Source organism: Diaphorina citri, unplaced genomic scaffold (genome assembly GCF_000475195.1).
Source record: "Diaphorina citri unplaced genomic scaffold, Diaci psyllid genome assembly version 1.1 scaffold839, whole genome shotgun sequence".
Lineage (NCBI taxonomy): Eukaryota > Metazoa > Arthropoda > Insecta > Hemiptera > Psyllidae > Diaphorina > Diaphorina citri.
Genome location: NW_007378271.1, coordinates 88,519 through 115,725, shown reverse-complemented (window position 1 = coordinate 115,725; position 27,207 = coordinate 88,519). Strand labels below are relative to the sequence as shown.

General features: G+C 38.8%; 2 protein-coding genes across 2 annotated transcripts; one reads left to right on the top strand and one right to left on the bottom strand.

Annotated features, from left to right (window-relative positions):
- Nucleotides 1–275: 275 nt before the first annotated feature.
- Nucleotides 276–25,986, top strand: LOC103512458 (serine/threonine-protein kinase Genghis Khan). The gene is given in 21 exon segments (XM_026825917.1): nucleotides 276–552; nucleotides 958–1,064; nucleotides 1,531–1,750; nucleotides 2,002–2,226; nucleotides 2,849–2,998; nucleotides 3,576–3,700; nucleotides 7,498–7,785; nucleotides 8,181–8,284; nucleotides 8,645–8,716; nucleotides 12,417–12,548; nucleotides 15,680–15,834; nucleotides 16,012–16,290; nucleotides 16,740–16,961; nucleotides 17,357–17,513; nucleotides 18,857–19,179; nucleotides 20,143–20,323; nucleotides 21,298–21,486; nucleotides 21,944–22,223; nucleotides 23,600–23,676; nucleotides 24,203–24,321; nucleotides 24,747–25,986. Coding segments are annotated over 21 exon segments (3,609 nt in total). The 5' UTR covers nucleotides 276–456; the 3' UTR covers nucleotides 24,855–25,986.
- On the bottom strand, nucleotides 9,525–10,474 carry LOC103512452 (UDP-N-acetylglucosamine transferase subunit ALG14 homolog). The gene has a single exon (XM_008477215.2). The coding sequence runs from the start codon at nucleotides 10,440–10,442 to the stop codon at nucleotides 9,789–9,791; it is 654 nt and encodes a 217-aa protein (XP_008475437.1). The 5' UTR covers nucleotides 10,443–10,474; the 3' UTR covers nucleotides 9,525–9,788.
- Nucleotides 25,987–27,207: the final 1,221 nt, after the last annotated feature.

Here is a 27,207-nt window from a genome sequence, read left to right as displayed (position 1 = left end):
ATCTCGGTATCTAGAAGTCGTAGAAGAAAAAGAAAAATTCCGTTGGTCCTCATTTTTCCTGTTCTATGACTTTGAAACATCACTCAAGTAAGCGCAACTGATCTATTGGGGTCGCGTGGAAACGAACACATCAAATGCCTTCAGGCACACTCCATTTTTCAAGGTTGAAGTCCTTGCTCTTGGGATCAATTCAATTTGAAAAAACCCATTTTTAATATAAACTTTGTTCTATCTCCTCTTTGAAGAAACCTATTTTAATTTCAACCTCATTTTGTCTCCTCCAGTCAAGTGTCAGACCTCGGGAGCATCTCCGCGGAGGTGCGCGGTACCAAGCGAGCCCGTCTGTACGAGGACGAGAAGCCCCTCACCTCCATCTCCACCCTGTCCCAACTCACATCCACCTCCACTCTGTCCCAACTGGACGGGGAGTTGAAGTTGAAGGAGATTGAGGAGGAAATGAAACTGGTGGGAAGTCTGGAGACAACGCAACAGATACGAGATCTGGAGAAACAAGTTCGGATGTTGAGACAGGAGAAGGAAGAGGCCATCAAGGTAGCATTTTATTGTTTAAGAATGTTTTACATAACCCTTGTTTTATTCGTTGCTATGAAACAGCTGCTACAGTAGACTATTGTGGTTTATCCCATAGCATGCCCATCTCGTAGTATGCCCTCATCAGATTACAAGATAACCTGATAAGAGACACAACATTTTCAATCAAAGTATGAGGGTGCTTTGTTTTATGCACCTTATCTGAAAGTTCAAATCTAAACTTGAGTGCTCAATTCAAGCGATATAACTTCGAAATTTAATCAAAGTATGGTTCTAGGCAGTGCATATAGAAAAAATCTTATTTATATAAAAATAGGTGTCTGATAAATTTGATAATGCTCTCAATTCGATCTAAACAACCCAAGAGAAATTCTAAATCAAAAATTCCAAATGTTTTGTTTCCAGGATAAGCTAGATCTACAGGAGAAACTCCTTCTCCAGGATAAAGAACTCAAGGATGCTGTGAGTCAGAAGAAACTAGCCATGACTGAATATAATGAAGTGACCGACAAGTAAGTCATATTAAATTTAATGTTATAACAGATTTCTTTTGTAAATAACCTGGTCTAGTGGATGTCACATTAGGCTTGCACACTTGTGGTGAAGTCCCGGGTTCAAAACGTGGCAGAGTCAAAGTTTTTTCGGGTTCGTACTTGGAATACGGGGTGCACTCAGCCTCATGAGGACAATATTGAGCATTACTGGAGTTAAAAAAAAAAAGAAAAAAAATCCATCATAAAAATGATAAAAAACAGCAAAGGAACCTCTTAGTAATGCTATGATATCCTCAAAATTGACAAGAGCCTCTCAGCTTCACAAGTAATCCATGATTTAGATTTTAGATTGGATGGTAAAACAAACAAACGAACAGACAAACAAAAGTAAAGCTAAATTGAAGGAAAAAAAAAATCGTTGAGTTATGACTTCTTAGACCTCACATCACTCGTTCGAACTAACACTTTCTCACGCCTCGTCCAGACTGGGTGATCTGCGGACGCAGAAGCAGAAGCTGTCGCGTCAGGTGCGCGACAAGGAGGAAGAGCTGGAGCAGGCCATGTCCAAAATAGACGTCCTGCGGCAGGATGTGCGGCGCGCGGAAAAACTGCGGCGAGAACTGGAGGTGAGAGTGGAGGATGCTTTGGAGGAGGCGGCCAAGGAGAGGAAGCTGAGGGAGAGGAGCGAAGAAATGCGGCGACAGGTGAGATTTTGCATGCTACCTAACCCTTAGTATTTTACGAGTATTAGGGAGAGGAGTGAGGAAGTGCGGCGACAGCTAGGTGAGATTTTGCATGTTACCTAACGCTAGGCAAGAACTGGAGGTGAGAGTGGAGGATGCTTTGGAGGAGGCGGCCCAAGGAGAGGAAGGAGGTATTGGTAGCTCCTCGGATCTAGTCTATCAAGACGCTCAATATTTTGCATGCTACCTAACCCTGTTCTATTCTATTCCAGGTGGAGCATGAAGGGGAGAGGTACAAGCATCGCACATCCAGTGTGGGAGGTATTGGTAGCTCCTCAGATCTAGTCTATCAAGACGCTCAAGCAGCGCGCCTATTGGCTGAAGTAGAATTCAATGAGCGGCTCGCCCAATCACAGGCCAGATATAATCTGGAGCTTCAGGCACTTAAGGATCAGCTGGCTGAGACGGAAGCCCAGCGTGACTCCCTACAGAGAGAGGTAAGGGGGAACAGGGGATTTTTATTATTATTATTTATTTTTTTTCTAAATTCCCTTTAATTTTTATATTTCCATTATTTATTGAAGATTTGAATTTTATATTTTAAAGCTTCCAGTATTTATTGTATCCAGTTTCAAATTTTTAATTTCATCTTTATTCTATTTTTACTTTCCTTATTATAATCATAACTATTTATTTTTGACCCCCAGTAAACTTTTAATTACATAATTACTAACCTAGTTTTGAAAACATTTTAAGTATCAAAATTTCAGTATTTCGTTATTATTTTGAAAATTTTGAATTCAAATATGATAGGGATTCAAAATTCAAAATCTACTTTGACTCACTTGCATGATTTTTTCTTTACCCAGAAAGTAGAATTTCTGTAATTTGAAATTCTTTTTTGAAAATTTTCTTTATTCAAAATTTTCACTTTTCTATCTCAATTGACGATTTTCTTTATCCCCAGTATATTAATTCGAAGGTTTACTTTCGTACCCATATGCGTAATCAGCTAATCAGTAGTCAGTCCTACAGTAATTAAGCTTCAGTATTTCCTCTAGATCCCCTAGTAACCAATTTGAACCTCTCCCTCCACCTCGCCATCCACTTCTATTTCAGATACAACTCGCCAAAGACAAGCTGGATGCCACCCGGCTGGAAAATCTCACGGACTCTGAAGAGGCATTCGCGGAAATCAACCGAAAACATAGCCGCGAAAAGTTACTACTCCTCGAGGAAAATAAAAAGCTCATTCATGACTTGGAAACGGTAAGAGAGTGTGGAAACATGGTCGGGGAATGAAAGAACTTATTCATAATTGCCGGGAAATGATGGAATCATGCATGACTTGGAAACGGTAAGAAACGGTACCATAAACAAACATGACCGGGAAATGAAAGAACTTATTAATAATTGCCGGGAAATGATGGAATCATTCATGACTTGGAAAGGTAAGAAACGGTACTATAAACAAACAAGACCGGGAAATTAAAGAACTTATTCATAATTGCCGGGAAATGATGGAATCATTCATGACTTGGAAACGGTAAGAAACGGTACTATAAACAAACATGACCGGGAAATTAAAGAACTTATTCATAACTGCCGGGAAATGATGGAATCATTCATGACTTGGAGAGGTAAGAAACGGTACTATAAACAAACAAGACCGGGAAATGATGGAATCATTCATGACTTGGAAACGGTAAGAAATTTGTTTGAAGAAACGTTTCCAAATCTTAACATTGTAAGTTTATTTATAATGTTCTTTGGGAACAATTGAACACAACTGGCAGTCATTCTAATGTGTTTGTTGTTTATTTCCTTCTGTTTGTGTCACGCTTAGATGCATGAAAGTTTCGGCCGGTTGGAGGGTGAACGTCAAGAGCTAGAGTCTGAATTTGAAGAGCTGAGTAACAAGAAGGAAGCCATTGCCCAGTGGGAGGCGCAGATTACTGAGATTATTCAGTGGTAAGTGAGCCCTGATTCCAATTCCGATAAAATAATTAGCTACTAAAATAAAATAAAATCTGGTTGCATGCATCAGCTGAAAATTATCTTTTATTTATCCGTATAACGTCTGGATGAAAAAAAAAAAAAGTTTCCAGTCCGAGTCAACTTTAGTACAGTGAATTAATGAAGGAATGAGTGGGTGGCAGTAACAACAAAAAAATATCAAAAATAATATGTTGTTGGTTGCAAATGTCAGGTTATTTGACTACTAGTTCATTTTACCTCTGGCTTCCCAATATTTACCCACAATGTCATTGCTGGCTTCCAAGGCAGGACAGGAGTTCAGGTGAACTGAGTTCATAGGACTGTTCAAGGAACATAAGGAACAAATGGGAAAAGATTTTAGACCAAAGCGGTGTAGATGTTCAGGGTCGATTTTGGACTTAGAAAAATTTTCAAAAAAAAAAGTTCAATTTTTGGACACTTTTTAATGATTGGTCTCCGGGTGTGAAAATTGATGTTTCAAGTATTTATTTTTGGGTCTGGATTTCTATGTGAATGATTAGTGGGACCTTTTTGAAAAAGTTTAAAAGTTGCATTTTAAAAGATAAAACACTACTCCCAATTTCAGCTTCTCATCTTTAGCCATTCAAAAAATATTTAGGGGTTCTAAGGCTTTTTGAACACTCTGTACATTAGAGGTTATTAGAAAAAGACCAATCTTGGTCTGTTATCTTGTTATCTATCACCCCTTTTCCTTACAAAGAACAGGTAACCCCACTGGTATCCTAATAAAATAATGGTACCTGTCTACTTTGACTTTTCAGAAAGATTGCTTCAATTATTTGGAGAGCCCAAATGCTTTTGAAAAATCTACCCATAATCCAGTAAACTCTGACCAAAAGTAAGTTATTTGCATTTCCTCTTCATTTATTCCATCTTGAAAATAATAAGAAAAATCAGTTTGAAATCATCCCTTAAACTGGTTTGGTCCACTATTTGCATTTCCTCTTCATTTATTCCATCTTGAAAATAATAAGAAAAATCAGTTTGAAATCATCCCTTAAACTGGTTTGGTCCACTGTACCTGCTGAAAAAAGCTGTCCTTTTTGGTGATCCATGTTATGAGCCTGCCTTAGAGATGGTCCTCCAGAGTAGAGGTAACCGAATCTAACGGTTCAAGGATGTACTGCAGACATACAACCCAATTTTCGGTTGAAATAATAGAGCTACGATTTTTTTTACGTTGACATTGTATCGTTAAGAAATGGGCCTTTCATACAAGTTAAAGGGCACCAGGACGTGGCTAGGAATCGGGAAATGGCTGGGAGTGAGAGAGTTGTACGAAAAAGAGTGCATGAAGCTAAAAGAACCCCAACAGCACCCAAACTGCCCATACATAATTTGAAATGTTATACTGGTTTTGCAAGAGAAACAGGTTGTAAAACTATTGATTAACGGAAGCCACCTACAAAGGCTCGTATTTTACTGTCAAAGAGTGTACAAAAGGCCTGGTGAAGGTCATAATTAAAGTTCAACTTGTGAAACTGTCAGTATTAATGAAGATTTTCGTTGGAAGTACAGTAGCGCTCAAAAGTATTTTGACGATTTGTTTTTTCCAAATTTCTTCCATATTGATGAAAAATCACAATCTTCCTTAAAGTCAGCTTATAAAACACCTAAAGACATTTTATTGACGTGTGTCGAAATTTGGAACACTTCCACCTAACATGTGGTTCCAGGGGAAAATAAGAAAGTGGAATGTTCAAAAGTATTTTGACTCATTTAATTTTATTTTTCTTTTTTCCTTTTCTTTTTTTTTTTTTTTATCTGCACATCATAACTTCCTCCAAATGACTAGCATTTGTTTGTAGAACCCTTGGCAACACTTTCAGGTTTACAGCGAATCTCCATTGCATCCACCAACTTGGGAATACGCTCCGAAGGGATTTTCTCTCAACCATTCTTCAAAACCTCTTTTCTTGGGTAGTTTTAGTGCCTGATCTTACGTTCAACTGCACAGGATGTTTTTCCAAGATGTAAAGAACATGACCTGAAGTGTTGGGCTCAAAAAACAAGTCTTCGCACTGATAGGATCATCATATCAAGAAGGTCTCAAGTTGTACTGTTTGGAAGTCTGTAGCCGAGATCCAACGTGATTCAAAGGAGAATAAAGGCACGGATATTCATGTATTGCTACTCAAATCACTTCTACAATCCTTATTCTTACATGGATGTGGACTCACAAAGGAACTATTTATTTTATTGAATATGTTGTTGTTGGCAAATGTCAGGTTATTTGACTACTAGGTCATTTTACCTCTGGCTTCCCAATATTTACCTACAATGTCATTGCTGGCTTCCAAGGCAGGACAGGAGTTCAGCTGTTTAAGGAACATAAGGAACAAATAGGAGAAGTTTTTAGACCAAAGCGGTGGAGATATTCAGCCAAATCCGCAAATGTAATAGAAAGTCGTGTGATGTTCACACCAGATTTTTTTTAAGAGGTTTGACAGAGGGAACTGTGGTGGAGATGTTCAGCCAAACAGTCATGCCCAGTGAGCAGTCAAAAATGAGCAACAGCGGCCTTTCTCGGTAGATTAGGGATGATGTCATGGGTGTTGAGTGAATTGAATATACAGAGGGAAAAAGTAGAGTATGCCCAACATAGAAATTCTCACCTGAAGAAAAATGGCCTAAACGTGTGGAATGGCAAAAGTGAATCGGATCTTGTATGTTCGGATAAAATCAAGTATGGGTAACATCCTGGTAGCCAGCAATTTGATGTTAAGTATCAAATTCATATTGTACAACAAGATGGTGGAAACGTCATGGTCTGGGTGTGTTTTTATCGCCCAGCTGAGGGGCCCCTTGTGAAGACTGATGGCACTATGGACAAATCCTTATACCAACATATTGTGAAGAAGCCTATACTATCTCATGGAAGAAAAAAAATAACACATAGGTAGTCTGATTTTTCAACAAAATAGTTGCCCTGATCAGAACCCAGTAGAATATCTTTGAGAGGAGCTAGATGAGGAGTCTGTCGAAAAAGAACTACCCAAAAAAGAGGTTTTATCACGAGTTTTGAAGAATGATTGGGAGAAAATCCCTTTGGAGCGTATTCCCAAGTTGGTGGATAAAATGGAGATTCGCTGTAAACCTGTAAGTGTTGCCAAGGGTTCTACAAACAAATGCTAGTCATTCGTGGGAAGTTACGATGTGCGGATAAAAAAAATGAAAATAAAATAAAATGAGTCAAAATACTTTTGAATATTCCACTTTCTTACTTTCCCCTGAAAACATATGTTCCGATCCAAGCTGCCGGGTCGCGCGACCAAGCTGTGCGACCGCTGCCTACTGCTTCCTATGTATTCTTAAAGGTGGATTTCCACCAACGCGATTTTTGCCGCGCGACAAAAATCGCATAGTGGAAACGTGTCGCGTATAAAATCCGCCCCGGGCGGGAATCGAACCCGCGGCCTAGCGCTTACAAGGCAGACGCATTACCAACTAAGCTAACTAGGCTGGCGAATGTGTTTGATTTTGAATTTGGATTTAATTAATCTATTTGCCGATTCGTAGAGAAGTTTTGGTGTGATTGAAAAGGGGACGCTTGTTCCTCTTTTTGGCCAGATAGTCGGCATATTAAGGTACCAGAAGTACTGTTCAAGTTATTCCTTTTTTAGCTAAGTAAATTGCCTTTAGGGATGAGCTATTTAATTCTTCCCCTTGAAAAGTTGAAGAATTCGACTTGTTCTACTTTTAGAACAACTAATTTAACTCTCACTCTATTCTATTTCATTCTCCCCCAGGGTAAGCGATGAGAAGGACGCCCGCTCCTACCTGCAAGCCCTCACCACCAAGACCACCCAGGAGCTCGAGTATCTCAAGCACGCCTCCAGTCTGGGGGGCCCCGGGGTGGGGACTGTTCCCGGGGTGGGAGGCCCCGGGGACAAGAACTGGCGGGATAGGCGCTCCCAGAAACTGGAGAAGATGGAGCTGCTCAATCTGCAGTCCAGTTTGAACTCGGAGATCCAGGCCAAAACTCAGATTAGTGAGGAGTTGAGTAAGACCCGTAGCGAGCTTATTGCTGCCCAGAAGTAAGTCTGATGGAGTTCTGTATTAGTTTTATTTCATACTGGTTTGGCTGGGGAACTTTAAACAAAGAAGATGCTAGCCTGGATTTCCCTTGCTAAGAAATAGCAAAGGTGGAGTGCGCAGGGCATGCACTTGTAAAACATTTGTAGCCAAAACCAAATGACAAAAACAATCATTGATTGAGAGGCTGACGAAAAACGCCGACCCCGTCTTAGGCGAGGAAGAAAGAAGATTTCGTAAACTCTTTTTACCTTAGATAGTTTATATTTGTTTTTTACCCAAGAGTTTGGAGTTTAGCACGTTTGCCTTGTGGGCGCTAAGTTGCATATAATTTGAAAATTTTCACTTGTGTGACCATTCTAACATTTTTTGCTTCATCATTCCATCTTATTTTCAGAGAGATCTGTGATTTTCGTCTCAAAATGGAAAGTGTATCCATGGATTTGAGACGGAAGGACTCTCAACTCAAAGAGCTACAGAGTCGACTGGAATCCGGAGATAGTTGAGTAGAAAACATTTTTAGCAATGTACAGGGTGTTCCTGTATTGCCTGCCCCCCGTCCCCCCCGCACCCCTGTGGTTTGTATTGCACGAGAGAACACCTCTAACACACTTTTCTTTCTATTTGTCTCACCCTGTTTTTTAACCTTGCAACCCCTTTTTACTTTACTAACTTTGATAATTGATTTATCTTTGAGTGTGACTTCGGACTTAATAGTATGCAAAGTATACCATAGGAAAGTTATGTTTTCGGTCCCAATTTTTGCTTTAGCATGCTTTTGCTTTGACCTCACTAATGCTTGGTTTCACAGTCCAATGGTAAAAGTTAACTTATAACCAAGTCTTCAATCTTATGTTGAAGTGTTTGTTATTCTCGGAGCGTGCTCTGAGAACGTTCAGAGACTGTTCGGAGATGACTGTGAAACCAGGCTGAGTAACTTGATAATTTTATTTGCCTCTTCCTCTCTTTCCCCTTTTGGTTTGTCCTTAAGGTAACAAAAGTGACCTATGTCGTAAAGTGTCTAGAATAGCCCTGGCCCATGGCCAAGCTATAAGTTCAATTAATCCAATTGCATTGGACAATCTGAATTAATCTATTTGGTTGATATTAATCTTTTTGATGAATATTAGCCAATCAGATTGCTTAATTTAATCTTAAAGTTAAGTATTTTGGTCCTATCCTGGTTGGAATTTTATCCTCACTTATGGTTTCAAATTTTATTAGTATTATTTATATTTTTATTCTGGGTTTTCAATACAAGTTATTTTTATAAACCAATTTTTTTCCTCTAATTTCTCCAAGATTATTTAATTTATAATTTATTTTATTGTTGTACTTTGTACATTTATAGTCATGTACATATTTTATTTAGTTTTTACTGTTTGTAATTTTTTATTTATTTTCATATGTACAAAATAAAATTGCATGAATTTTTAACTTGTAATTTACTAATATCTTTTCTATCTTGGGGTAACTAGCTAGCTTTGTTTCGCGAACATTGAAAGTTACAGAGAATTATTTTTCCAATCACTAACTTTAATCGGTGTCATTTTAACCTCAAAACATTAGATTTGGTTCCTCTACTCTGGAGGACCATCTTTTAGGCACATAACTTGGATCACCAAAAAGGACAGCTTTTTTTTTAGCAGCTACAATGGACCAAACCAGTTTAAAGGATGATTTCAAACTGACTTTCCTTACCAATATGTCCATAACCATAATTGACATTCGGCCAAATCTATCCCGGACAAGAGAATTTAAGATTTGTGGATGAACAATGAAAAATTTAATAGGCCAAAACTCCGTAGGATCAAGCTCAAACTTGCATCAATGTACTATGTTTTACAAGACCTATAATAATTATGATGTATCACAAGTAGGGGAGTTCTCATTTAAGATTTTTTAAGTTGCAGCTGGTTGTGGCCACAACTTCATATGGAAAAAATTGATCCCCCTAAAAGTTATGAATTAATGTGACCTAAATCTCACCACAGACTTAGGTACATTAAAACCTACCAATATATTTAGCTCTGTTGTATTTTTTACTTAGTTCTTCCCAATGTACCAGAAATATGTCTGCAAAATAATATAAAATAATTCCACTCAAGGACAAAGTCTTGACTCTACATGTACTTTCAACAAACACTAGAACACAATTTGAAATGAACAGTACTCTCATAACAAATGCAATCAAACAAATTGGTATACAAGTACCAGGCCCATTACATAGAATAATATCTGGTCTGATCTTTAACATAAGTGGTACACAATAGATAAAGGAAAACAGTGTTGTAAATATAGATGTGATATAGGATTGGTGAACTTTACGGCTACGAGGAATGTCATAGGTCTCATACCGTGTCTGTCTTCCCAAATGGTTTTCCATCTCCAGTAATTTTTCCTTGCTTTTGCTGTCTGAAGATGCCAAAATGTACATTTTAGGTTTAAATATTTCCGGGTTGAGTGTTTTAACAAGACGCAACATTTCCGTTGAGTGTCCACCAGATCCAAGAATGATGAGTGTTTTCAGTTTGTTGGTGTGTGTTGCTGTTTGATTCAGTGAGTGTGCTTCTTGTTTCAACTGAATCAGAAGACAAATAGCTCTTACAAGAATACAGAGGACAAAAAATAAACTCACATTAATTATCCAGTTTATCATTTTAAGTTAAGGTATTTTTAATTTACATTACATTAACCCAACAAAAATTGTTTTTTTTTTTTTTTTTTTTTTTTGGGTAGGTATCCACAGTCCACATACATTATTATTTTATTTTTCAGCGGAATTTCGGTAAAAGTACAGTATACTAAATACCGAGTTCCTTTCTTCTAAAGTACAACCCAGTATTTGGGTTGTATTGAATTATTTCCGCTGGTGACTAGGTAGAGTATTTAAATGAAAAATAGCGAACATTTTTAGGTGATACACCCTAAATCTCTATTTATAAGAGACAATATTGAATCATTGGACCAATCCTGAGTTTTATTTCGTAACTCATCAGGGCAAACTCAATTATCTTACAAATGGCACACAGAAAATGTCAAAATTGCTCCCTTTTTTCAAAGGGTTAATGTAAACTTTATAACTGTGGCCTTGTTTAAAATGCAGGGAACTTTTCAGGCTATCTCAGAAATCTCAGAATATATTGTAGAATAATATTTTGCTGGGATAGGACTGAGTCTAAATTTAAGAATTGTTTGAGCCATAACAAGATATAAATAGAAATTAATGTCAGAATTATTTGAGTCCACCCTGTATGTACACACAGAGAAGATCTCTGTTGTGTCTACCTTATCAACTTATCATTTATAGTAATGTCTACCATATAGATATGTATTACTTAATGAATTATAGTACTCTCTACCATATAGCTATGTATTATAGTAATGTCTACCATATTATGGGACAAGGGGGGGGGTTATCATACAGAGAGGAGGGGGGTTAATAGATGTCACATGGGGCCAAAATAGATTCCTCTCTCATTAATTCAGTAGAGGAAGTAAACTGGAACTCACGTCTTCAGTAAGGTTTAGGTGGCCGGTAAATTAACAAGGAGAATCGTTGTAATTCAGTAGTTGTATTTATCGAAAAAATTAGGCCAGTGATCTTTACTCTAATACTTAATTAATTTTACTACCTAATTAATTTTTACTTTCTATTACTACAGTATAGCGGAGCTATACTAGTAATGAAAGTATTGCAATCGGTCCAAATTTTCAAAATCGGGAAATGGTTGGAAATATCCGTTTTGGGATCCCCTGATGTCAAAAAAGTGATTTTTAGCCCATGGTCTGTACGTAACGTACGTACGTACGTAACGTACGTACGTACGAACGTACGTACGTACGTACTACAGGTTTATTAACCACAGATTTTTTTATTTTTTTTTTTTTTTTTTTTTGAACCTTTTTTTCCGGTATTTTTTTTTTTTTTTTTTTTTTTTGAAAATAGGGTAATTTTTGGAGTGTTCTCTTTTATTTCTTGTGTTATGTAGAATTGTAGACTACCATTTAAACTGTGATAGTATCCCTATAGTATGTACCATTGTACCTACATTGTCATAGCATGTATATTGTATAGGTACAATCGACATATCCCTCATAGTATGTATTTTGGCTGTTATTCTGATTTGACTGCTATTAGAAAATTCTGTGCATGCTTGCTTGAAATTTTGAAGAATATTATAGATATGTATATTGTAGACAGGTATTTAACTATTTCAATACAGAAATTAATACATACAGGAATCTCAGTGCGCCAGGCCAAGTTCCGGCCTCAGCACGCCATTAATTATACATGAAGGCTATGCTAATATTTTTATTCCTTTGAAGATTTTTTTTTTTCATTGGTCGAAAAAATCGGTTTTTTTTTACCTAAAAAAAATGTTCTAATCACAATATTTATCACAGTGTTACTAACTTAATCATAAACTTAACTTTGCACTATTTATTTTACTTTATTTCACGCTAATTTTTTTCTCTTCTTTTGAAAAAGTCTGTCTCTATTTTTTCCACCCTCCCCCCGCTCCGCCCCCAATATCGCGGCGGCCCCCATTTGCAGACAAGATGCCCATTTTCATCGGCGTCACATCGTGTCTTTGGGGGATTCTGTTTTTTGTAATTCGCTCCTATTTTTGACAATCAATGCAAAGACTTGGCGGCCCCCGGCGCCCCTCTGGCGTCCCCTGGAGCCTTTCTTGCGCCCCCTGGCGAGGAAGTTGGTGTGTCGCTCCGGCCTTTGCCGCCTCTGCCGCCCCGTCCGCTCTGGGTAAAGTACGAACGGAATGACCTTTGCTGCTGCGTGAAAATGACCTTGAAAGTTGACCTTGTGTTGAACCTGGTTGTACAAAATGTGTTTTGGAATCCGCCCTAGCATTTTGCTTGCCCTGTGCCGCGTTTTTTGTAACGGAAAATTTAAAAAAAAAAAAAAAAAAAAAAAAAATGGACTGGAAAACCGAGAAAAGTGAGGGAATTTTATTTTTCCATTTTGGTAGACACCCTGAAGCATACTTAAATGCTTGTCACAAATATCGTTCCGCAATTAATACACCTCGATAAATTATGTGACTTTAGTCTGGCTGGGGGACTTTATACAGGAAGTATGTCCGCCTGAAATTTCCCTAAAAAGGGGCGGAAAAAAGGGGGGGGGGGAGGTGTTGCCAATTATTGTTGGCACAGAGTTAATATTGCCTCAACAATTTCAACAATGATCTTTTTTTTACTATTTTATTGCATTTACGCTTGCGCACAAGCTCAAAGATTACATCTATTTGAGACTGGAGGAAAAAGTGTAAACTTCTGGGGTAAAAAACCGTCAAGATTTGACAACGTCCGATTCCAAGTTACAAGAAACTAAGCATATCTTGGTCCTCATGCAGCAAAATTTGACATTTTTTCTGCGCAAGGAACAGGAAATGCAAAGTTCGCAGAATAGGGCTTTGATTCTTGAATTTTAACCGGTTGTACAATATTATCTTGTCGGTTTTTTCTGAGATCACAGGCCGAGTGTCGAACTTTTGACGTTCGTGCACGTTTGATTGGTGTGATATTGTGTTCTGGGTTGTTCCATTTGGCTTATGGCAAGGGACTTGTCCTGGTTTTTTGTCCCATTCTTGGCTTTTTTGGCGCAGAGAGTCGTTTGACGTTTTTGTGTCCCTGTTTTCCCGACCTGTTTGTGTGTTTTCCTCTGTAAATTTCCCCCGTTTATTCCTCTGTAAATTTCCTTAGAAGTAAAAGTCTCCCACCCACCTTTTCTGTTTAAATCATCTTCAAAACTCTCCGAATTCATTACTACCATTATTTTTCCCGTATAAATCCGCCCCGGGCGGGAATCGAACCCGCGGCCCAGCGCTTACAAGGCAGACGCACTACCAACTAAGCTAACTAGGCTGGCTACCTAATTAAAAGGGCACATATGGAACATTGGACCCCCATAGGAGCGATCAAGCCCAAAATTTTCGCAAACAATTTTGCTTTGACGTTTCAAATATGTTTGTCAAATTTCATATAAATTAAAGAAACTGTTTTCAAGATGTTAAAAGTTTAAACAACTAAGTTCTTATAAACTTTATTTTTTTGTCGAAATCAGAAGTCGATAGATAGTGTTGATAAAACCAAAGCTATCTCGGTGGCGTAGTGGTTTAAGTGGTTATGGCGCTCGCCTGGTAAACGAAAGGACGTGGGTTCAACCCCAGTCGTGGTATGGAATTTAAGGATAATTATTTTGAGATTTTGCCTATAAAGATTGATGGAAATATAGGAAAGAATTGCAAACGAGGCACTTGGGGATGCTGTGATAATCATAAAAAATTGTGGAGAGACACTGCTTCACCAAAATCGTTTATTTAGATTTGTATTTTAACCGGCCCAAGTTACTGTATTATTATGTAATCTTGGTTTCCATGTTTTTTCTGATCTTGATAATGTTGTTTTTGTTTATCATTACTCGTAATTTGAACAACGATGCAATGTTTACATTGTTTACTTAGTATATTCTCCGCCTATCCTTTATTATTAAGATAAGGAAAGATGTTTATTGCTATATTTATTCAAGTATGTTAGGTAGGGAGGTAAGTACTAGGGGCATATTACGATCATGGCATAGGTACCAATGTAGTAAGATATGATGTCAGTTTGTGAGCATGATAAAGGTTTAATTATTCTTTATTCCTTGAAGCAACCTCCGTGGCCGAGTGGGTATCACACTAGGCTTGCACGCAGGAGGTTTTTTTTCGGCTCTGTGCTTGGAGTTCGCGGTGCACTCAGCCTCGTGAGGACAATTGAGTAGCTACTTTAATCGAGTAGCGACCAGTGGCGGCATTACAAGTCGAAGAGACGAGCGCTAATAAATATAATGATTGAGTAAATGAAAGACTTGTAAAACTGTGATACCCACAAAGTTGTGAGAAAGCTCTCTCTGCTTTAACACAGAGATTCATGATTTGATTTTTCTTTATTTTATTTTTTTTTTTTTTTTTTTTTTTTTTTTTTTTTTTGAAAAAAGAGGGTCCTTTCTATTTTCACTCGCCAAGTTTTTGTACTGATTGTTACACGCCGAAGTTGAACCATGCAAAGAGAAAGCATGCTACTATTTTTTTTTTACCTCTATGGATTTTGATTTTACTTAAGGGGGGGAGGGGAGTCAGGAGCTATTCCATAAAGATTTCGCACTTCGCAGAAGACAAAACAATATTTATTTTACAGGGGGGTAATTTTTGCATGACTAGTAGGGAGTCAGATATTCGATATGTCCGTAAGACCTAAGGTTCTTGCCAACGCTGTCCATATGTACCTAACTTTAAGGGCTGATTGTTGGCAAATGAAAAACATTGAACTCTGTCAGATGTTGAAAAAGAGAGCTAGAGATCCAGTTTTCCGTGGTTTGTTTCGAAGAGATGTGAACGTCAATCTGATGAGACAGTTTGCAAGGTTGGCTGAAAAGCTCATCACTTGCATGCTTATCTGAAATGCTCATCACTTGCATGTTTTGCTGAAATGCTTTGGAGAATGCTTATTTTGCTTTGGAGACACCATTTTGCATGCCAATGCTACTGTAGATGCTAGCTTTATACCATGTTTTGGTAAGTACTAAATACCTACCTACTGGTGTAAAGGGGACTTTCTTTTCAAAGATTGAAAATTTCTCATTAGAAAGCATGTGTTTTTTTTTTTTTTTTTTGATTCAGTGGCAATGCCCTTACCGCGGAAGGAAAAAGTCCTAGATGGGATCCCTAAAAGAATCCCTTTCAAAAGCCGTGGGAGAGTTTTGTGGGTAATTTTAACCTTTCCTAACCTAACTCTAAGGAGTTTATAGGCTCGTGCACCAAAAGATACTAAGAAGGTACTAAACTAAGAGAAAAAGGCCGGAATCTAAAGCCCTCCCTCGTTATTTTCTTTCAGTTCTGGAAAGGCCCGCCTCACAGATCTCCTACTTGGATCATTTTCTCAAGGAGTCCCGACACACGGGCTCTGTGGAAAGTGAAGACGGAGACATTGAAGATAATAGAGTTCCTTCCATTGCTAGCAGCCGGTCTAACCTATCTGAACTCACTATAGTAAGTATTGAGTCATATTCAGTGCATATTGCGGAATTTTAACTGTGTTAAGCAATGTACTAGATATGTACTATCTCTAATGTACTAGATATGTACTATCTCTAATGTACTAGATATGTACTATCTCTAATGTACTAGATATGAGTGTAAATTTCCGATTCTCTCCTCGTTCTGCAGGATCAAATGAACAACATGCTTCGTCACGATCGCTCCAGTAAACACCATCAGTTCATCACTCGCACCTTCACCTCCCCTACCAAATGCAACCACTGCACCTCCCTCATGGTAGGCCTCACCCGTCAGGGCGTAGTGTGCGATATATGCGGCTTTGCCTGTCACCTGTCTTGCTGCGATAAGGTGCCGCCTTCCTGCCCTGTACCGCCGGACCAAACGAAGCGACCTCTCGGTATTGATCCGACCCGGGGGATTGGTACCGCCTATGAGGGATATGTTAAGGTGAGTATTTTGGTTCACCCTGTATTTCTTCGAGGGTGCTTTATGCCCGATCTTACCACTGAGAACCAACCAAGTGTCTAGTGTTTTCTTTGACGTTACCCATTTAATTTACACAGGCCAGTATTTCTAAAACTCTGGATTAACTCTCTGTGGGATTTTAGATTAACTCCGTACACAAAAAACCCACTCAGAGGCTTAGGTGTAGGGACAAACAGACCTAAAGGATGGGTTAAGCTACTACGAACTCTCTGCGGTAAGATCGTGGCTTAATGAGTTCGATTCCTGCCCAGGGCGAAATTTATCCTGAAAAATGAATCAATAGAATAAGTAAAGACTAAAGACCTTCTAACTGGGCTGGTTTAGTTAGCTGGGAGGGTAACGCACCTGTCTTGTAAGCGCTAGGTCGCGGGTCCCAAGTTTCTCACTGTGTCTTTCCTCATATCCCCCAGGTACCCAAAACAGGCGGCGTCAAGAAAGGCTGGGTACGCCAATTCGTGGTGGTGTGCGACTTCAAGCTCTTCCTATACGACATATCCCCGGACAGAAACGCCTTACCTGCTGTCTACGTATCTCTGGTGTTAGATATGCGAGATGAAGACTTTGCCGTGTCTGGGGTGCGAGAAAGTGACGTCATACATGCGACCAAGAAAGACATCCCGTGTATATTCCGAGTAAGTAAATTCTAGTAGTGACGTCATAATTACGCCAGTGTTGGATTAATTTAGTAAAATATGAAACCTATGAAAATGATAGAATAGAAACCCTCTACAGACTCCGTTTCCCCATTCGTGGTACAAATATTGCTTTTACGAATGGGTATACCATTTTGATTTAAATGTTAAGTTCTGTTTGATATGTTGTATATCTCTAGTAGCGCGGTCAAACTTTCTTGACTTGGCGGGGCGGAGCGCTACCGCGCTCCTTAATTATCAAAATAGATGGAAACTTTAGAAATAAAAATTAAATCATAGGTTCGGTTTTGCACCGAGTGCTACTCAAAGTCGCGCGGCTTTCAATGTGAGACGGACCATAGAGTTCTATTCTCTGCTTCACTTTCTGCTTTCAGATAACCACCTCTCTAATGGATCCCCCTGGTACCAAAAATCACACGCTCATGTTAGCAGACTCGGATACGGAGAAAACGAAATGGGTGGTCGCCCTGAGCGAACTACATCGAATTCTCAAACGAAACAATCTACCTAACCATACGGTAAGTACACCAAGTACCACCTGAGGAGTTGAGTACTTAGAAACCTCTTTGAATAAATACATAGAGGATTGAAAAGAATAATAATAATAATAATAATAATAATAATAATAATAATAATAATAATAATAATAATAATAATAATAATAAAATAATAATAATAATAATAATAATAATAATAATAATAATAATAATAATAAAATGATATATCGAACTGTTCCAACAGAGGTCTTACTATCCCGGAATCGAAGAGAGAAGGAGGACAGGATAGGAGAAAGCCAGCCGTTCCGAGAACGACCTTATCTGTTTAGGATAAAATCCGCCCGGGGCGGAAATCGAACACCCGCGACTTAGCGCTTACAAGGGAGACGCGCTTCCCTCCAAGCTAACTGGGCTGGCACATACGCGTAATGTTGCTTAAATTCAGTGATCCATGGGGGCCTATATGGGAAGTATTGTGTCTCTTCTCGTCCATGTGATGAGAGGCATACTACGACACAGACAACATGCGTCTAATGTAGCAGTTGTTTCATTGCTACGAAATAAAAACGACGTTGACGACGCGACGGTAAAACACTCATCTTGAAAAAAAAAAAAAAAAAAAAAAAAAAAAAAAAAAATCAGATGTTTCGAATTGATCCTGCAGTGCAGCTTGAGAGCCAGTATTTTGTTCATAAATATAGCCCGGTCTTTTAATTTTAATTTTTTTAATTTATTTATTTGACGGGTCACAAAACCCAGTAATACAAAATTACATCAACAAGAACACAAAAAGAACAAGTAACAAAAACAAAAGTAAAAAATAAAAAATAATTCAAAATACATAAAAGACCTACCTGCCCTACTTACTTTATTTATGTAGAGAAAAAAAAAAATCAGACTGTGATTTCACGGACAGATAAATATTTTACAAAGGTAATGAAACTACCACCTCAGTCAAACAACCGTCGAATGTCATTTAAGTGACTTTTTTTAATGAAATTACGGAAATTTGTCGAATAAATAGAATGATACAGGATATATGTATTTCCCTTATTTTGCTTCTTGCGTTTTTTTTTTTTTTTTTATTTTTTTTATTTTTTTATTCCGTAAGGGTCCCATTTCTACAGTCTACTTTCGTACCGACTGAGAGGTAGAACAGACAACCTTATCCGTCATTAAAATATCATAATGTACCTAGCTTAAGATACACTCTCTTAGAAGTTACCATCGTAACTTGGGAGAGTGTTGTGTATTGTAATCATTTAGTAGAAATTAACGTAAAATTGCTTAAACCTATACCTAAAACCTTCCTCAGAAATCGCCCGGGTAGGAGACACAAAGAAGATCTACCAGATGGACTACATCCCTAAGGAGCAGCTCCTGGTAGTTTTAGCCGGTAAACAGCGCTATGTACGTCTGATGAATTAATCAACTATAACTCTTCTCCTATTTCCTCAGAAATCGCCCGTGTAGGAGACACAAAGAAGATCTACCAGATGGACTACATCCCTGAGGAGCAGCTCCTGGTAGTTCTAGCCGGTAAACAGCGCTATGTACGTTTGGTACCGGTTAGGGCGCTGGATGGGGATGAGGTAGAATGGGTGAAGATACCAGAGACCAAGGGATGTCTGTCGTTCACTACCGGACCTCTCACGCATACCCGCACTCAGCATTGCCTGGCCCTAGCTGTCAAACGACAGGTAAGTGACAAGCATACCCGCACTCAGAATTGCCTTGCCCTAGCTGTTAAACAACAGGTGAGTTATCGTTATAATCAATGTAATTTCTTTGTGTTATTATATCACAATTTTTGGTGCTCACTACAGCAATGTAGGATATTGCAAATCTTATATTATAAAATCAAGATCCATTCACTCATTCACATTTCACTCACTGATCGCTCTATCTCCTAAACCACAACACATAGAAAGCTGAAATTTGGTAGGAATATTCCTTTTATGGTCTAGGTGTGCAATAAGAAAGGACTGCGGGAGAGAAATGTTCCGCTCTCGACCAACATTTTGAGTTTCGTTTATGTTTTTAGTTTGATAACTATGCAGCTAATAAGGAGCGCGCAGCGCGACCGTATTTTTTATTATTTTCTACAAGTTCGGCCATGCCTTTTCTACAAGTTTGGCCATGCCTCGGGATGAACTAGATCTCAATAATCCATCGAATGTTTACCTACCATGCTAAACGCCAACAACCTTTGCACTCAACCTTAGGTGGATGATTTATAGGTACCCAATTAATTTGATTATTTTATTTTAAAATCAATTCAACCTCATTTTAAATGTAACAATTTTGTCTGAGAAGCTGTGCCGTTTTGGCAATCCAAACTTTGGGCACTCCGTCAATAAATTTTATTGCTCGTTTCTCTCTCGAAGTTGATGAAACACTTGCCTCGGTAGCGTAGTGGTCAAGACGCTCGCCTGGTAAACAGGAGGGCGTGGGTTCGATCCCAGCCGAGGCATGGAATTTTATCCTCATTTATTTGAGAGTGTGATTACATAGTAATGGAGCTCTAATGGTTAGGTGGTAGAAAACGCCTCCGGCGTTAACCTCGCCTAGTGGTTACCTTCCACTCAAGAGTCTATTATTATTATTATGATGAAATTTGAAGTGATTAAATTAGATAAACTAATGTCTGGTTTCCCCCGCAGAACTCATCTCAAATCATCCTATACGAAATCACACGGACCAAAACTCGACACAAGCGTCTGCACGAAGTGATACTGCCCACCCTGGCTCAATGTATTCATATCTTCTCTGAGGGGAGACTGTGTGTGGGCTACCAGAGTGGATTCTCCATCTACAAGTTCTCCCAGGACAATCGACCTATACGTGAGTTTTAACCGAATTGGACAGCATTAAACAGAAAAGTTTCTTTAATTTATTTATTATTTACTATTATTTATTTACATAAGTTTTGTCCTCTTTATAAACATTATTTAACCATGAAAGCATCACAGGCCAAAATTTCAGAAATAATTAAAAAAAAAAAAAAAAAAAAAAAAAAAAAAAAAAAAAAAACAGAAAAGAACCGTCCATAAGAGGAATTGCCTTACAAATGGTTCTTTTCTGCTCAATGCTGTACAATTATAGGGCCGTAGTAGTCACCCCATTTACAGAGATATGTCGTAGTCGATTTTGGGTGTAACCTAAAATAAATCATCTATGAATAATTTATTATTCTAAAATGTAAATCATTAACTATTTGTGGTGAAGCTGAGAGCCTCTTCACAATTAAATATTTCCATAGACGAAGCAGTAATTAGGTATGTAGAATAACAGCATAAATCGCCCTTTCAAATTCCAAGATACTATGAAGGCTTTATACTACCTAGTTGAGCTCTTCTAGATAACCTAGCCTCTTTTGCCAACTAATAAATAAATGTGAAAAAGGGAGATTTTCGTGTGATGATATTTTGCTTCTGAAGTTTCGTTCTTGTGGGATTATTGTGTCCGCCAAAATAACAGCAAGTAACACGTCTGATTTGATTGGATTTTGCTTTCTTCTTTGCTTTATTTTAGCTTTTTTAATACTGTGTGAGACTCACAAGTGTGAATACGCCGAGTTTTATTCTGCCCAGAAGGGTGGGTGGCTTCGACGGAAGAATTCAGGGGATAGGTACGAAAAAAAAATCTTAAATTTTTGTTTGTATCATCACACGTCAAAATCTAAGCTTTGAGGCGAAAAAAACTGCGAATTTACCGGGACGCTAAATGCAAGCTTAGACAATCGGAAATGGGGTAAAAAATCATCTAACCATTTCCCCAAGTCAATTTTCGAAATGATTTCAATGTTTTGTCCACAGCGCTGATCCACCAAGACAACCCTCTAGTGAGTCTCCTAACGTATTCCCCTGTGGATGCTCTGCTTGCCATAGAACTGCCCAGGGGCGAGTTCCTATTAGTCTTCCACAGTCTAGCTGCCTATGTAGATTCCCAGGGCCACAAGTCCAGGGAGAAAGAGATCATGTATCCAGCCCTGCCCACCGGAGCTAGTGAGTATTTAGTACTTGGTTGAAGACTTCGATAACTTTTTGAATTCTAACTAGTGGATTCTATGGAAAAACGATTAGTACTTGAAAGAAGTTCTTTTTTTTCTTTCTCGGAATGGCTGTCTTTCTCTTAACCTGTCCTCCTTCTCTCTTCGACAAAACCTTAGTTGTAAAGATTTGTTTATCCACACATAGTTGTCGATGGTCAATCGACGAGTTGAATCTATGTTGTCGAGGCAGTGTGGACGGTTTCAGTCGACATCGATCGAATCGATTGAAGGCCGTCAGCCATGTGTGGAGACGGCTTTACAGTTCCCTCTTCTTCTTCTTCTTCTTCTTCTTCTTCTTCTTCTTTTTCTTCTTCTTTTTCTTCTTCTTCTTGTTGCTAGCCTTTTCCTTTATAAAGAGGTTAAAAAAAATCGTAATTTCTTACAACTTGCGCAATGTTTCCACCCCCCAGGTTACATGGACGGTCAGCTGCTCATCTTCAGCGAAACCCACGTTGACGTCTTCAACGCTGAATCCGGTGACTGGCTTCAAACGGTGAACATACGGCGCGCTCTACCGCTAGACACGCGAGGCTCGCTGTGCTTCTCGCTAGCCAATGACATCCCGTATGTGGTCTACTTGGCGAACATCCACCAGAGGGAGCTGATCAATCTAATGACCGGCGGGGACATGCGACAGCCACGCCCCAAGCGGCGGTTCTCCATGCGTGAAGGACAGAGGGCGCCACGCGCGTGAGTATAGTTGTATTTTATTAAAACGATGAAATTCTGTTTCGTGTTTATATTGGCCGGGCGGCTCTTCGAACTCTTGACGTTCGCGCGCCTCCCGGCACGCTTGATCCTCTCTGTGCACTCAAAGGCAGCAAAGAGGTGTTTTTTTTGCCACACTTGCTGCTACGGGCCACTAATGTATTTTCAATGGGTGAAATTTTGCCTTTTTTATGAAAAATTTCTAAGAATTAAAGAGTCTGTCTTTTATGGTTAGGGAGATGTTTTATTACATGGGTTTCTGTGGGTAATCACGATGGAATATGCTTTGGCAACCAGGGTGGTGAAGATGAAAATTCATACCTTTTTGGTTCAGTCATATACTGATCAAATGGAACTGAACAGGTTGTTAGCTTAACAGGCCTTCTAGGAGCTGAACAAATATGTTCCACTCTAACTCGCGATTGCCTGGTCCGATTGTGATGAAATTTGGTACAGGAATTTAAAACATGACGAACATTTTTTTTTTTTTTTTTTTTTTTCGCTTTGCTCATTTAGAATGGCCACCATTCGTAGAATTTTTCTTATTTAAATTTTTTATACTTGTAACTCCAACAGCGCCTTAATTTGTCTTCGAACACTCAAGTGTCCTGTGAATCCAAAATATCGAACAATTTATGCCCGATCTTACCACCGAGAGTTTTCAGTTAATTCAGAGTATAAGAAGTACTGACCTGTGTAGAATAGAATATACCCTGTTTATACTGCCAGAATGAGACTGAAAAGTCCCTTTACTCCCGCAGTCTAAACAAGGTCTCATGTATTTGGTACAAAATAGGTGTATTTTTTTTATAAATTAAAACCTTGCTTAAATTAAGAAAAAAAAATACAACAGAAAAGAGAGTAAGATAATAATAAAAGTAGGCGTGTAAATCAAATCTGGCGTGTGTAAATCAAATAGGCGACGTCAAAGAAAACCCTTGACACTCTGTTAACTCTCAGTGCTAAGATCGGCCTTTAGTTGTGTTTTCCACTCGGATACTGAGACGATTTCTCCTTCATTTCCCCTTCCCCTTCTTTCAAAGGAAAAAACATCTGTTCTCTCCGCGTTTAGCACAGTACCTCGAGGTGTGCTCATATTTGGGTCGCCTAAACTAGAGTCTGTGCCTTGGCATTTTGCTCAAAATTTAATGGTTTGAATGCAGGTTAGGCATTCCCATTATCCCGATTTTTCAAAGGGAGAAAAAAAAAAAATAGAAAAATATCCATTTTATTTAAATTGAAATTTCCTATGCCTCGAGCTTTTGACGGCACCGATCTGAAAGTTGATGTTAATTTCTACATTTATGTTCTATCATTTATTTAATTGTTATTTATCAATTATCACTTTACGAGACTAGCCTTAAGATGTCGCACCCACCCCCTCGCCATCCCCCCCACCTTCCTCGCACCCCCTCACAACTAGCCTCCTATAATGGTGAGTAAGAAAGTTGAAACATGAAGCCACAGACTTTATTCATATTGGATGAAACTTCTTTGGATGATACGAAGATACAAACCATTTGAACATGATTTGAAGTTTCAAGGCAGATTTTGTATTACGTATATTATCTTAAAAAAAAAGTTTGATAGAAGGAACTCTAACAACGGAGGTTTTAAATCATCCTGAAATCGAAGAGAAAACGAGGACTGGACAGAAAAAGCCAGAAGTTCCGAGAACAAATCTTATCTGTTGAGGGTTTAGGACAAATTTCGCCCCTGTTGGAAATCGAACTCGCCATCTAGCACTTACAATCCAGACGCGTTACCTCCCAAGCTAAGCAGGTAAGTCAAGCGTTAAGCTGTGTCCACACGTATTGATTCACGGCGTCGATCGACGAGGTGAATCCATGTTGTCGAGGCAGTGTGGACGGTTTTAGTCGACGTCATCGACTATGTATGGACACAACTTTAAAATCGAAATGAATTGATGAAACTCTACTTTTGCTGTGTTATATTTCCAGGGTCGACACCAAGAAGAGCTCCAGCCCCTCCTCGTCCTACCCTATCTAGAACTCCTGAATCCACGCCTGGGCATGATGTTCATACATTCCACAGTGTTGCCTCGCTGCATGACTACAAGGTGAGTCCGGCCCTGACTACACCACCCATTGATTGAATTTCAATAAAGAGTATATTACTACTACCGGCCATAAATAGGGGGGCCATTAAGTAGGGAGTTATTCGTGGAATACCCTTATTAGGTATTTTTATAAGAGTAGTAATAATAATAATAGACTCTTGAGTGGAAGGCAACCACTAGGCGAGGTTAACGCCTTAGGCGTTCTCTACCACCTAACCCCGAGAGCTCCATTATTATGTGGTCAAATTCTCAAATAAATTAGGATAAAATTCCATACCTCGGCTGGGATCAAACCCACGCCCTCCTGTTTACCAGGCGAGCGTCTTGACCACTACGCCACCAAGGCAGGTAACCTGCCTTTTATCTGCCAATGACTCTGTTAGCTGAAATTTATTTTCATGAATGTATTCCATTGTGTTTTGCAGGAAATCAGCAGCAGTCCCCGTCACTCCATTGCCTCTAATAACAGCAGTAACCCGAGTACACCTCCCAGTCCTAGTCGTGATCACAACTCTTCCAGCTATGACAGTTAAGTTTTCATACCTTGGCTGGGATCGAACCCACGACCGTCTGATTACGAGGCGACTAGGCCTCCCAGCCCCAGCCCTAGTCGTGATCATAACTCTTCCAGCTATGACAGTTAAGTTTTCATACCTTGGCTGAGATCGAACCCACGTCCTCCTGTTTACCAGGCCACCGGGACAGGACTATGATAGAGGATAGAGCTTCGAGCTATGACAGTTAAGTTTTAAATTCCCATACCTTGGCTGAACCCGCGCCCTCTTGTTTACCAGATGAGCTCCATGACCAGGCCACCAAGATAGGAATATGGTAGATCTACGAGCTATGACAGTTAAGTTTCATGCCTTGGGTGGGATCGAACTCACGCCCTTCTGATTACAAGGCGAGCGCCTTAGCTAGCGAGGCACGAATATGATAGAGCTATGACAGTTAAGTTCCATGCCTTGGCTGGGATCGAACCCACAGCCTCCTGGTTACCAGGCGACCGCATTAGCCATCGAGACAGGAATATGATAGACGAGAGAGCTACGAGCTGACAGTTGAGTTCCCATACCTTGGCTGGGATTGAAATCACGCCCTCCTGTTTACCAGGCGACCGACTTACCCATCAAGAAACTTGGAAATCACTCGCGAAAAATCTTCGACAATACAGATCAAACGAAAGACTGTTTAAATTAATATTCATAGCAAAAGATTTAAAAAAAAAGTATAAAAAAACTTAGAAAAATCCCAAGTATAGTTTTTAGTTTTAGGGAGCCTCTATGTTCCGTGAGAGGATGAGAAAATGAGTAGTAAAAAAATAAAATAAGCCAAAGCATACATAGTAAGTACTTTTTAACCTTTAAGGTCTTGTAGATTTTCATTTAAATTTTACGATAGTCTAAATTGACACCGTGTAGATAGAGTTTATTTATAGAAGAGAGCGGAAAGTAAATATGAATATAATTTAATGTTAATTATTTATCACTTTTAGTGTAAGTAGGTCGTGGGATGTTGGTCATTTTAAATGAGCGAGGTGCCGAAATTTCGAAATTTATTATCTTTCTCCTCCATAAATGGGAAAATAGGAGCTACAGAACTATGTACTTGTACATAGTACGTAGGTATACAATAATTACATATATCTAAGAGAGACATAGAGAGCTATTTTTACTAGTGGTTGAGTGAGATTTAGAATTCCGTCAGAGAAAGGGCCCTTACGAAGCTCTCAAAAGCCCGGTTGAAGCGTAAAGTCTGACGTCACACATATTTGAACTCTTTCATTAGAACGGAAAATAAAAATTGAATTTTCGACCTTTTACAGTTATTTTTTACGGGGTTTTGACCTTAGATTTGGATTTTTCCCAACTTTTTACATAGGAATCGACCATTTATTTATAATTTTTACCCATTTGCAACTGCTCCATTGTTGGGACGATAATAGAGACTTGGTTGTTTTCACCTTAAATTAAAGCATTAACACCTGGGTCTATACCTACAGTTACCTAGCCCCATGACGAAAGTACACGCGAATCAAAATAAAAACCCGGGTCTCGTCTCGTGATTTTTGAATCCTTACGAGCCGTGACGAGAAATTTCTCGTCTAGTTGAGAGCTGTTTTGCTATTGTGACTTCTCTACACAAAGGTTTTTTCTTTTTTTTTTTTCCTTCTTTTTTAGCACAAACTTATTGCCAACAAGTTACACCCGAGACTAGCCTTGGAGGTAAAAGTTCTCGATGTCTTGCTTCATATCTCACTTTTCACACCTGTCAGCTTTATGTGACCATTGGTTGTAGCCCGTATGTGGCGTTTACCATAAACGTAGATTCAATGCTTTCCTAAATTAATTTGTGTAACTTTTCTATCGACTTTTACTTTCTATTACCAATGAGTAATGAGAAAGTATTGTGATTGGTCAAAAAAAAAAAAAAAAAAACGAGAAAATTTTAATCCATGGAAAGAAAGAGAAAAATTCTTGTAATAAAGAATAAAATAGCAAAATTTCTTCTGGCTAAAAAGAGAGAAGGATTCCAATGGTTTTGTCCCATCTAAAGGTGGATTTCCACCAACGCGACTTTTGCCGCGCGACAGGGTCGCGCGGCAAAAATCGCATAGTGGAAACGTGTCGCGCGACACGAAAAAAAGTCGTGCGACCATGCGACTTCTATCCGATGAAAGTCGGTCCGGATCAAAGGAATGTCGCGTAGCAATGCCAGTGGAAACGTGTCGCGCGACTCTTCATTTTAGTTTGTTCCTTATTATGAGTGGGAGTGCTTTAATTTAATAAAATTTTAATTTTTTTTTATAATTTTCATCACCCTATATCACGTTGAATACACAGCTTAAAAAAAATAATAAATTAAAATATTTTTTAATTGCAAGTG